Raw genomic sequence first — 13,014 nt, forward strand, 5'->3', positions numbered from 1 at the left:
GAACGAGTTCGCCGGTACGGCTGAATAACTCGCACGACTTACCCTAACATAACAACATGCTATGCCCGTCGTGGATTCAAGACTCGTATGGACCGTCTTCCAGTAGCAAGTACAGTCATCCGACTGCATAATATTTAATAAATCTCGAAAGCTTGTACAAGCTGGCATAGGTCGTTATGCCAAGGAAAAATATGATTCGCATAAAAAGTGATTCAACGTTTTTCCACAATTGAATTGTATTTTGAAACAATTCTTACACGAACTACTGCTGGATAAACAGTTCATAACAGTTAGGACACTTCATAATGTAAAGACTATCAAAAAAAAAATTGTTTTCAAAAAATGCATTAAAAATATTTAAATAAAAGTAGATAATGGATACAGAAATTATCTAAAATATAATTGCGGAGTGAGTTAAATATAACCTATTTATTAGATTCATCAAACCCGAATGCCAATATCAAATCCCAAGGTCGTTGGTGATGGCGATGTGGAATGCAGGGTCATGATTTCGAATTTTATTCAAATAATAGTTCACAACAAAACATTATATCCATTACAAATTTTGTTATATTGGACCACCAATTTATTGATTAATCAGTTACATATCACTTTAGAGTTCGATTTCTAATCATCAAAATGTACATTTTTGCTATAATTTCAACAATCTGTCTATGGTAACACCGAGGCAAACGATATATTCCGTTTACAGCATCCATTTCGCGATCGGCACACTGTATAATCGTTGCTTGAACTACACCGCTTGGGATGCATCTTACAACGAGAGACGATTAATTACACTCTCACGGGGTGCGATCCATTACCGTTTTGCTTCATCGTCTTCCACTATCGCGTGCTGCTGGTGATCGGTTGCTTTCAGCATAGTTCCAAATTTGCTACCCGGTTTACCAGCTAGCTTCCGGGGACATCCATCCTCAACGATACGGCCCTGCTCTAGCACCAGAACCCGTTCGTAGTCCACCAGCGAATGAAGCCGATGCTATCGATAGTGTCGAAAGTGTAAGGGAGAAAACACATTAATTGCAATTAAATCCAACGTAACCTTCCCTAGAACCATCCATCCTTACAGCAATCGTGATCACCGTCCGTCCCTTGAACGCTTTCTTCGCTGCCTGAAGGACTAGCTTCTCCGTTTCCGTGTCGAGCGACGACGTTGCCTCGTCCAGCACCAGACAAACTGAACCGCGCAGTATGGCCCTTGCAAGACAGAACAGTTGCCGTTGGCCGCTGCTAAAATAATGCTTATCGTCTGATATCTGCGTGTCTGCAGGTACAAATCCATGTAAGGGCACGGTACATGTAAAATTATGTTAATATCAATTACGTTTGACAACAACAAAAATCCGGAAGAGGAGAAAATCTCTGTTTGACTCCTTCTCTATTCACCCCTTACCCAACCCGTCCGGTAAAGACATGACGACATTTTTAAGCTGCGCCAGCTCGAGACAGTTCCACAGCTCCAGGTCCGAAAAATGGCCCCTCGGATCGAGATTCTCCCGCACGCTGCCACCGAACAGCATCACCTCCTGCGGGATGATCGATAGCCGCGAACGCAACTCATCCGTGTGCAGTCCGGCGATGTCAACGTCATCGATCAGAATGCGACCTGCCGTAATTTCCAGCGCTCCGAACAGGGCCAACGCTAGCGATGATTTCCCACTTCCAGTGCGCCCACAGATGCCAAGCTTCAGATGGAGATAGAGAAGGAACAGAGCGTAACAGGGAGAGAATGTAACGAAATGAAAAAGTGATTGGATGGAATTCGAACGTGACACCAACGGGAAATGGAAAACAATCGTTCGAATTGTCAGCATTGACAGGCCAGTCCTGTGGCGATTGGTATGCTACGAGAACGAGAACACCCAAGGGGACACAGACAGAGAGTGCGAGAAGCAAAGTGTGCCACTGATGGTATTGGCAATGTTTTTAGTTGCTCGTTAGTGTTTGCACCCTTGCTCTAGATATTCTACCCCGGCAAAACTCGCCCGTTACGAGACAGAGGCAAACTAGTTTTTAATTTCAAGATTTGTCACAAACTACCGCTTTTTTGACAGGGCGAGAACAGGACAGGGAAAAGAAGCAGGAAGGGTTGCCCGGTTTGTGTACGAACTAATTCCTGGTCATCAATTTCGCACCCGGGTTGTACAAGAATGTGTGTTGTTGTTCGTGGTACTGGTGTTCTACCTTAAGTATCTCACACTACGGCAGCGCTACCGATTGTTTCTCGGAACTATCGGCCAACCATTCCCCTTTGCTCGGGGTTTACATGAAAAAGGAACCGGTGGACCATCGCTGGTGGACCAACGCTGGTATCGTATGGAAGTCATTTATTTACTATTTCTCTGTTTTGCATCGCTTTTGTTGCAGAAATTACACTTCCTTGCGCCTAGCACCCTTGCGCTAGACAACACTTTGTCCATGCTGCTGCTGCTGCTGCTGCTGCAGGAATGCCATTGGCATTCTGCAACCGCCCGGTATCGTTCTGCTACCATTCTCATCCACACGCTCATCGTCCTGGTTGGGGTTCGGCCAGCCACTGTTTCGACCAACCAGGATGTTTAACTATCGCTTCTTACTAAACATTCATCCGCAACGGTCGGTTGAGAGTGAAGCTTGAAAGGGTAACGGGGCAAGGAAGCTAGCATTCAAAGCACCCGAGCAGTCCATTAGCCTGTGAGTCCGGGGGCACCTTCTAACTATTGCTACTAGTCTCATGCCGCCCGCCGCTCCCTAACTGTGGCGATGAAGTACGATCCCTGGGTCGAGGTCCATTGGGCAACTCCCTATCCCCAGCGCGAAAGCAACGGTTGCAAAAGCTATTGGAACACATTCCATCGCTTCGACTGTGGCGTACCAAGCTGCGCGCTGGGTAATGTAAAAGTAGTCATTTAAATAATTAATTGTACTACGTTGTTGATGATGGCAGGGCCGGATGGTGCGCACAAGTACGTGCGGGCAAAGGGATGCCACTTGAGACATTGTGAGGTGGAATGATGACGAGAGCCTTGTTACAACGGTTGTTCTTGTCTCCTTCAGCCAAACGATAGAATCAAAGAACCCGCGAGCGAGAAGGCGGTGAGAAGAGAGAAAGCGAGTGTAGTGTTTTGTTTAACGCTATGCCCTACGTGCTTCGCAACTCCCCCCGCCCTCCCCATCCCCTCACACTTACCCGTTGACCTGCCGGGATTGTTAAATTCAAATTTGTGATTATGTTCTCCTTTTGATTTTCGTAGCGCAGCGAGACGCCATCGTACACGATGACACCCCGGAGTGGCCAAGATATTGGGACAGTTTTATCTGCATTACAGGCATAGTGGAAGAAAGAAAATGAGGTAAATATGAATGTGTAAGTTGCAATAAGTTCCTGATATTTCTTGAACCGGATCGGATGTTGAAAGTTGAAAGATATTCCTGGCGCTTCTGCTTCCGGCATGCACCAAGGAAATGCTGAACTACCTTCCGTTAGTGGCATATCCGAACCGGAAAAAGTTATCGATAAGCACAGGGTGTGTCGTGGGAATAAATCTGTCGATGATCGGAACTTGCACAAAGCCAACGTTGGTATGTGAGGTCTGCGTTCCGGGCATCATCTCGGTCACCGGTAAATATCTTCATAAAACATGCAACATGTAACAAGCTGCAGTGATTTTCTGTCATCTTAGAGAAATAATAGAAGATTGCTGTAGTTGATCGAAGTTTGATTGTGTGCGGAACTGTTTGAACCAGCCAGTGAATGGAGCCGTTACTGGGGAATAAAACCAATCATGCGAAACGCACCAGTCCGATAATAAATCGGACACAACATGACCATCGATGAAGCATTGGGACCTTTTTCCTACCGTATCAGGCCCCCACACCATACCGCCACAGACAATAACTCATCAAAGATTAAACATCGTAGTAACATCTCGGTAGATATTCTTCCATCAGTAACATCCATCTGCCAAACGCTCGCTGAGCAGGAGGAATTGCTGAAAGGAATCAATTTTAATCCAGTCCAAGAGACTTACATGAAAACGGCACCACACCGGTGTCTTGCACCACTCTTGACGAACGTCCCCGGTGACCACAGTCCAGCCGGCGCCGCTGGACATCGCACTCGATGAAGGATTGTATTCGCTCGACCGCACCGCCATACATTTCCATCTCGGCGAACAGCTTCACAACCCAGTTCAGATAGATTGGCACCAGCATCGCGTAGTTGACCGCCAGCCCAATCAACGACGAGCTGGTCGACTGTGGTCGCAGGCTGGCCGTAATCAGCGCTGTCAGGATCGCGACGAACACAATGATAGCACCGAGATAGTCCAGCGCGATGCCGAGCCACCGATTGCTGCAGTTCAGCGCCAGCTGAGCCACGTTGTTCGCCTCCATGCGCTTAAACAAAACCTCCATAAAGCGTGCTTCCTGGCCGAAGGCACGGATCGTCGTAACGCCCTCGATGGTTTCGGAAAAGTGTGCCAGCACCGGGGAATAGGTCATGCTTTCGATGCGCTGCAGCTCCCTGGTTAGAAAGAGGATGCGTTCGGTTATTGGAGAGCTGTTTAATCTTAAATTATGTCTACTATTTTTTTCACACACATCAATAAAAAAAACTCTGTCACTCCATACCTTTTCTACCGCACACGTACTGTGCATTCCAGTTCATCAAAGTTAATTAAACATGGGTCAAATTTGGAAGCTCCTAACCTGTGTCGTTCTCGAGAAGACCATACATTCTGACCAGCAAAAACATATTACAAAACCAAAGAAGATCTTTATCGTTTCGTTACACGAGAGCGGTTTGTAAAAAAAAAACAGGCACCCCAAGCACACTAAACTTGTGCAAACTTCAACTCGTCACTTCCTGGTGAGCTCAAAATTACAAAACGCCATTACCGGAGGGAACCCATGTCACGCGTCGAACGCAGCAAACGTTAGAGCAACGAAGGTTATAGCCCAATAGCCACCCATATCTTCTGATTTTCTTTGGTAATTGTCGGTGGACCGAGCAGCTGCAGAAAAGGCTGACTCGGGACAACCATCGAACACGTGTTCTGGTGTGCGGTACTCCGAACCGACCTACCATAGATCATGTCTCGTAACATGTGGCAGCATCCTAACGATACCACTTATGTATCCTGGGTGTCTCTGTTCCTGCAATGCAAGAGACACACACACACTCAGAGACAGACACACTTGCACGATAATCCAGTGCAGGCGTACTGCTTCGAAGCTACACTGCATTCGCTTTCCATTTCGTTGCAACATCGTTAGTGTCTTACAGAGACCATTTTTTGCTCCACACCTTCCAATGACGGCCAACACGGTACGGCAGGATTAAAGTTTAACTATTTTTCAAGAACAAACTGAGCATGGGGTCACAGCTTTTTCTAAGGTTTGCCCTATCTGTGGGAGAATTTTCCTCTCAGCACAAGGAGCCACGCACTCACACACAGTCCATAGGATTGGATCTCTTATGATTGAATTCAAGAACAGGGGGTGTTCTTATTTCACCAGAGGGCAACTTTCTATTGCAAGTGAGAGAAATTACGCTTGACACACCGTAACAAGAGAAGCAGCACGAGCACCACAACCGTACATCCGGAACAATCAAATGTGATGATATTCATACGACGCGGCACAGACCGTAGCCACCGCAGCCGTATCAGTCAGCCGCTGAGCACACAAATTTATGCCAACTCAGCGGCAACCAATTCCCTGACTGTCAATTTTCGTACCGTCCCCGTCCATGTGCCGTAATCAATTTCACCAAAGTTAAACAAGCTTTTGAGCCGGAAATTTGTATATCACCCCACACCAGGGGACCACCGTTGCATCGGACCACGACGCTGCATGAGAATTTTCTTCACAAATTATAAATCAACGACTTCAGCAAACGGGAAACTTCACCAACGACACCATCCATGCGTTTGGGTAGGAATGAAAAGAACGGCGTTGCATCAAAAAGCGAGCTTCGGTCTCACTTCCACGTCCGATACTGCCCCCAGCGGGTCCTTCAGAGGTTTAGATATTAGATAACTCTGCACCTTTCATTGCATTTCGAGTGTGTAGAACTTTATCCCAACAGACATGCAGGCCGAAGTTCAGCTCTTCGCCCAACTTCGCCCGGAAGAGGAGGTTCGTTGGCTTCGGCATTTGTGCTTTCTGCTTATGTGTTTTGCTCCCCCGACCTGTCTTCCGGTGCCTGGGCTTCCGGACGATGGTAAGATACGTCAGTAGCGCGCGCGTATGTGTGTGTATGTGTACCGGTTACATGTGCAACTCGGCGTGCTCCTTCTCCCTTCCCCCAAGGGATGGCAAAGTGCAACCGTGACAAAGTGTGTAGCGTAACCCTCCCCATTCGGTAAGTAAATGTTTCACATACGATAAATTGGTTGTCAACGGATGGGAAACTTCATTTCTGCACTCTGTTGTTACCGACACTGTGTGCTGGGCTGAGAAAACAGAAAACAGAACCCGGCTGCAAACGAGTTGCTGATTATAAAGTTGTGTTGCTGGCGTATTTCAGGTGAGGATGTGTTTACGTGCACGTGAGATTAAAAGCACTTTAAGTGATGGGTACAATTGTTTTGAATTCGTAAGTCGTAGCTATTGCATATAATATGCATAAAGTTTGTTTGTTTTTTTTTTTGAGAAAAGCTCCAAAGATGGGTAGATGTTTTGAAGTATCCCAATTGTGTCCTTGTACAAACGTTAAGAACATAACGATGCAACGACCATAGAAACGAAACAAATGGTCATGAATGTATAAAAATGTATTCCCATGACAAACCATTAGCCAACCCAAACACGCAGAGGTTGTGGCTCCAACCATACAGATTAATTGTCCTAGTCCGAATCTGAACGCTTCTTTGAAGGCAGTGTTTGTTAAAACTGTATCCCACAACAACCATAGCCAACAAGCTCTTTCGCAATCCTGACATGCCTGGGAAGATGTTTGGTAACCCGCTCAACGAAATACCGACGTACGAGATGGGTCCCCGGAGGCAGCGCAGCCGATGAATCCTTTAATACTACTTACCTGGACGATGCACGGTAGAATTTTTGCACCATGTAGTATATGCCGCAAATTGGTATTGTTAACAGGATGAAATACGGCGTCACGACACTATTTATGAGCACGGCACACACGCAGAGCAGAATGAATTGTAGCAGCTTTTGACTTGTTGCAGCGATTTTCTGTGAATAGGTAAATGAAGATCCAGAGCAAACGAGAGAGAGAGAGAGAGAGAAAGAGAGAGAGAGAGAGAAAGAGAGAGAGAGAGAGAGAGAGAGAGAGAGAGAGAGAGAGCGAGTTAAATGTGCATGTGTAATACGAACAGAATGAAGCTGTAGAGTAGCAGCAGCAGATTGAGTCGTTATTTGAAGTGATAAAGAAAGGGTCCAGGGTCCAGGAAGCGGGGTTCATACCAAGCACTGATTTATGGATCAATTTGCAATCCTTGCCTGCTTGCTGTTCGTGCGTTCCCGTGGTTTAGCAATCGAACGGCAATCTTGACCGAAACAACCTCTTACCTTATCCACCACGGCCACGTCGATGCTGAGCCGATTCATGATCCGCCCCAGCGGTACGGATTGGAAGAAATGGATGGAATTCTGCAGCACCGATGCAATCAGCTCCCGATGTAACCTCCGCCGGGCGTTGCTGCCCGCCCGCTGTCCGGCCGGTACGGAGATGGCCGCCAGTACGATACACACAGCGGACAGTGCGACGTACGCGTGGAAATGGCGCCGTATCTGCGTGTGTGTGTGTGTGCCGGAGTGTGTTTAAACCGAAAATAAAGAACAATCCATTACCACCCGCTACATGAGGCGACGACAATCATCATCACATCCGACCAATTCGTATGCAAATTGACAGTCAAATTTAGCCAATCGTGTGCACGATACTACACCAAGCACCAAGCAGTTACCTCCAACGGTTTGGTTGGCGAAGATGCATCGGCAACCGTGCCATTCGCCGGGACGACAATGGTCGAGATGGTCGCTGTTTGATCCGTCCACTCCTGCAGCCAGAAGTCGGTGTACACTTTGAGCGCTTGCTGGGCCAGCGCGCTCAGGAAGAAGATGGCAACCATGCGCGGACCGCACGATATCAGATACAGCCAATACATTCGGGCCGGAATGCGGCCGTATTTGCGCTCGTCGTCGTAGATCAATCGGTTGGACACTTCGGCTTCGCCGTAATCTGAAAGTGGGGAAGGTTAGCGGAAAGATTTGTGCAATGCTTTCGCATGGTTGTACAGAATTGGTGGTCTTCGTTTGCGCAGTGGGGTCAAAGGATTACAAACCGCTCAAGGTTTAAAGAGTTAGAAATTGCTCGGGTGGTCTATAGCTTAACTGAGCTGTTTCAAAATTTGTGTTAACTGTTTCTACATGTGACATGTTATTGTGTAAGCAAGTTATCATACGAAAAATATTCTAGTACTCAGCCAGTTTATCACACTCGAAAAAAGGAGAATTAGGGATTATTTTAATAAATCTCAAAAGTTTTCTGATCATTTATCTATAGAACATGATCGAATTGAATCGAACTAATAAAATATCAAATATCAAAACCCATAAAACACAATTTTGTCTTTTTTGACAGTGTAGAGTTTATGAATCTGACTGAAAATTCTTTGCAAAAAATATCATTATTAAATTTGTCAAATTCAAGTAATCGTGTATACATGTATTAAGTTACATGTATGTACAATTTTTAGAAGATTATTTAAGTCTAAGCTATTCATATTTCAAAACTTTTTTTCATTTTTTTGCTGTAATGATTATTTTCACCATATGTATGATGGATGAAATAAATACACAAAATAAATAATAATAATAATAAGCATCCAGAGCATAATGTGTTGATATTAATGTGCTTTTTATAAAATTTGAACTATAAAAGCTGTTACAGTATTTTGAAATCAATAATATTTATCCACCAAAATGTACTAATACATGTTGCTCCAAAACGGCACAAAAACTCTGTTTGCAGCATCGCACGACTCTCGCCAAATTATGAACCAACTTAACACAATGCTCATGATTCGTGAATTATAAAATTCCCCTTTTGTCTGCGAACCACAGCGAATAAGTACACATAGACGTCATACAGACACACTCACACACATACAGCCATACTGCCGACAGTTTGGTTCAACAATGACATTTCGCTTAAATGCAATAGCGTGCACTCGAGAGCGTAAGTCTCTGGTGGTAATTTTCTGTCGCATACTTTATCCTATTTGTGCTAAATTTCTCAGGCCAAATGGGAAGACGGGACGGGATAAAAATGGACAAAAAAAAAACAACAACCAAAAACGCTAAATCCCTCACTCGCTTGCTCGCACTAGCTGCGACAACTTGGTGACGTTCCAATTTATGATGCAATCGCGTACACTCGGCGACCCCGAAATATCCCGCATGGCCCGCAACAATTCCCGGCGTCAGTGAGACCACTTTTCTATCCTCCTTTCCCTCTACCACGTCTTCCCCTTTCTTATCTGGCAGCATAATGCTCGATTATGCTAAAGCACTCTATCGCTCCGATGGCAGTCGCGACAGCCAGATTGGCGTACGAGCGAACCGGCGTACATTCCCGCTTGCATTTTATTTTCACTTCGTTTTACTTCTTTTCATTTTTTTTTTTCGTCGAATGCAACGGCATGCCAACGTAGAATCGAGGCATGTCAAAATCGGATTATTGAACGTTACACTTCTTTCACCGCACAACACACAGCCCTCCTCAGTTGGCGTGACGCGGAAATCGCATGCATATCCGCCACCCGTCCCAGCCCCACCGACATAGCTAATCCCGCGGAAATCAACTTCAAGATCGTCAAAAGCAGACAGGATGCAGGGAGGGGTTGCACCCACACTGCAATCTGGTGTTTAAACCACGTCCGGGAATGCATAATCGATGAAATCCACTTGTGCCAAGTGCGTCCGCGGAACGCGGAAGCGCGTGTCGGAAATCCAGTTGGAAGCGCAAGTGTAGTAGCTCCTGTGCGCGCTTCAAGTGGAATGTTTTGCGAAGCACGCAAATCTCTGAACGTGCGCCAAACGGAAGCATAATCGTGCAGGCAGCGCACAGAAGATGGTGGGAAATATAAAAAAAGGCAACGGATCTTGCACTAACCACATGATATGGTTTTTCGTACGCCTTCGGAAGTCTGTCAATAGCATAAAATGGGCGAAAAACAAGAAGCTCTACGAACAAGGCGCACAGTCTAGTTGTTTGGTTTACCCTTATTTGTCGCTTCCCTCAGCAGTTTGCTCAAGGTAATTACGATATAAGTGCTTCTGGTTTAAAGACCATCAATGAATATTTATTTTGGAATAAGGGCATTTACTTGCATTTACTTCTACTTGATGCGCAGTGAAGGGCCCCGCATGGATGCAAGAATGTTTACCACACACAATGCTTGACTTTTGTTGTGCTAACTGGATTTGCTCTTTAGTGTAATCGAAGCTACCAAAGGAATGGAATGCGACATGTTATTGAGATTCAATTTTAAAATGAAATACATTAGATTAAAAATTTTAATCTATGATACAGCTGTCTTTGACTTGAATTCTTTAAAAAAATGCAAAATGGCTGACGTTTAAATAACGATAACTAAAATAGTAAACGGTTTCGGACGTATTTCTGAATCAATGTATCTATTTTTATTAATTTGATTGGACTAAAATGATGAAAAATGGCATAATCCGGTAACAAACACTTGATTCTAACCCGAAAATTCATTTTTGAGTTCTGTTTAACTTATTCAAAAATAAAATAAAATAAACAAAGAAATCACGCAAAACATGTCATCCATTCGAGTGTGTGAGCAGCATGTTTATATCTTCCTAGCTAAATTGATCAAGTTTCTATCAGTAATCATGCAACCCGCAATCGATCATCAATTCTTATGAATTTTAGAAAATTTTCAAGTTTTGATCTTATCCAATGTTTCTCCAATTCGTGCCTTTTTCATTGGAAATATTTGTAATTGAATTACAAACCTGTTGCTTTTTTTATGATTGGCCATTGTCTTTTTGATGGTGACTTCTGCCATCAAAAATCGATACTGCTTTGAAAAAAATAATGGGGACCTTCACGATTCTAGTCAGCTTTTTTATATGTAGTCTGACAGTTGGAGGCTGAAAGCATCCTAAAATTTCTTACAAAACCACACACAAAACTAGCCTGCGATTTTCACCCTAGATTATTTTAGCCTTTAAGCTAGAATTAGATTCTAGGACCTGCTCAAAAACTGGCTAAACAAGATCGTTTTTTTCATTCATCCCAAGGTACATTAAAGCGATCAGGTGGCGGAATATAGAATCAAAGTGTATGTAGGTGGTCAAAGTGTACCAGGTGGTTTCATAGGTTATTTTTTTATGACCAAATAAGAACTTCACGTTTTGACAGGGTAGGTGAACACTTTTTCTCAAACAGGCTTTCTGGCAGCATGACGAATACACAAAACACTCTTAAAATCTTCATTCAAAAGCAGAAGCGAAAGAAATCAGCCTTCCAAATACATACACCTTGGGATAAGCCCACCTGTATATTAAACCCACTGTGATAGCTGATAGATTCAAACAGCTGACAGGCTGAAATTTCAGCCTACGATCTAAATTCGGAAAGGGTATGATAGAAAATTATGTGGGAAACCCAAAAGAATAACTGAAAAAATCTCACAAAAAACATGATAAAGTACTTTTGTCTTTTGGCTGAGTAAAAATTGTTGTACTGTAATATATGTTCTGACACGAATGAATTAAATGTTTTAACACGTCCATCATGGCTATCGTATTGTAAAACTTAAGTACATACACTTAGGACCATACATTATGGTCCATACATAGGACCATCCTGCTATGAAAGGTATCAATAAGTCACTGAAAGCCAAGCCCACTAGTAGTGATACAGGCAGGCCTTGACCGACAACGGTTGTTGAGCCAAAAGAAGAAGAAGACGAAGATAAATAAAACACTTCGATTTATGCATTGCGCAATTATAACATTCCCAAATATGGAAACATTTGCAACTCTCAAAGTTTCCGAACTTGAACTTGAACTTTACTTTGAGGGCGGTTCCGTGGTACAGTCGTCAACTCAAATGACTCAATAACATGCCCGTCATGGGTTCAAGCTCAGAATGTACCGTCCCCCCGTAGCAAGGATTGACTATCCGGGTACGTGGTAATGATGAATTAAGTATCGAAATCCTATATGCCGGCATGTCCGCGTAGGACGTTACGCCAAATAGAAGAAGAAGAAGAAAGTTTCCGAACATTATTTACCTTTAAACAACACAATATATGTAAGTTCTGCGAGTTAAAATTGTGATCAATTGACGCGTTGTCTTTACCTTTTTTTTCTATATCACTATTCAATACCCACATTGCTACCATTATCAAAACCAGCCCATGCATTCCACTGTGCTGTAAAGTTCACCAGTTCACTTACCAACGGAAGATTCCTCCGTATCCTCGCTTTGGCGCGAAATCGTTGAAAGCAATCGTTTGATCGAATAATGTCGCTCCTTCGGAATGCTTCTGAACGGCGGAAAATGAAAAGAACAAACGAGCACGCATAACGCACGGCCAAGGTTAGGAAAAAACTGGCTCTCCATCCACAGCGAATGCATACCGACTTTAGCGAACTGGTCTTGCGTGATGACTTTCGCGAGCCATCCTCCCGCTCCCGGTACGGTCGGCCGAACTCGGTCGGGTTCGAAAACCGGCGGCCACGCAGTGACATCCTTCGCAGGAACTCTGGAATGCGGAATCCAATCGAGCTACGCTTCAAATCCTCACAACTATTTCTGCCCTCATTCTGGCCGTACAGCAGCACACCTGTCCGGTTCGGCTCGATGCCGTCCATCCCCGTGTCGTCCGTGCTGGCAAGCATTCTAAGAGAGGGAACAAAAAGAGCATGGAGAAATAACCCTCCACCCCACATTATGGGAACGTCAGTGATGGCGTAGAGCAGTTGAAAGAATTCCCACGATTC

The 13,014-nt window shown here is 44.4% G+C and overlaps 1 protein-coding gene across 2 annotated transcripts in view; it reads right to left on the bottom strand.

Moving 5' to 3' along the window:
- Window positions 1-531: 531 nt before the first annotated feature.
- LOC120956892 (ATP-binding cassette sub-family C member Sur) overlaps window positions 532-13,014 on the bottom strand; it is a 69,082-nt gene continuing 56,599 nt past the window's right edge. Inside the window, exons 15-24 of one of the 2 annotated variants that reach the window (XM_049608104.1) lie at window positions 12,656-12,913; window positions 12,469-12,554; window positions 7,938-8,212; window positions 7,540-7,761; window positions 7,046-7,203; window positions 4,032-4,525; window positions 3,191-3,318; window positions 1,415-1,706; window positions 1,089-1,285; window positions 532-1,000 (exon numbers count right to left, since the gene is read on the bottom strand). In XM_049608104.1, the coding sequence (XP_049464061.1) occupies window positions 821-1,000; window positions 1,089-1,285; window positions 1,415-1,706; window positions 3,191-3,318; window positions 4,032-4,525; window positions 7,046-7,203; window positions 7,540-7,761; window positions 7,938-8,212; window positions 12,469-12,554; window positions 12,656-12,913 (2,290 nt within the window). In that variant the 3' untranslated portion in view covers window positions 532-820. Of the gene's footprint in view, window positions 1,001-1,088; window positions 1,286-1,414; window positions 1,707-3,190; window positions 3,319-4,031; window positions 4,526-7,045; window positions 7,204-7,539; window positions 7,762-7,937; window positions 8,213-12,468; window positions 12,558-12,655; window positions 12,914-13,014 lie in introns of both variants that reach the window. The other variant, XM_049608103.1, reaches the window with a different exon arrangement.

Source organism: Anopheles coluzzii, chromosome 3 (genome assembly GCF_943734685.1).
Source record: "Anopheles coluzzii chromosome 3, AcolN3, whole genome shotgun sequence".
In the NCBI taxonomy this organism is placed as follows: Eukaryota; Metazoa; Arthropoda; class Insecta; order Diptera; family Culicidae; genus Anopheles; species Anopheles coluzzii.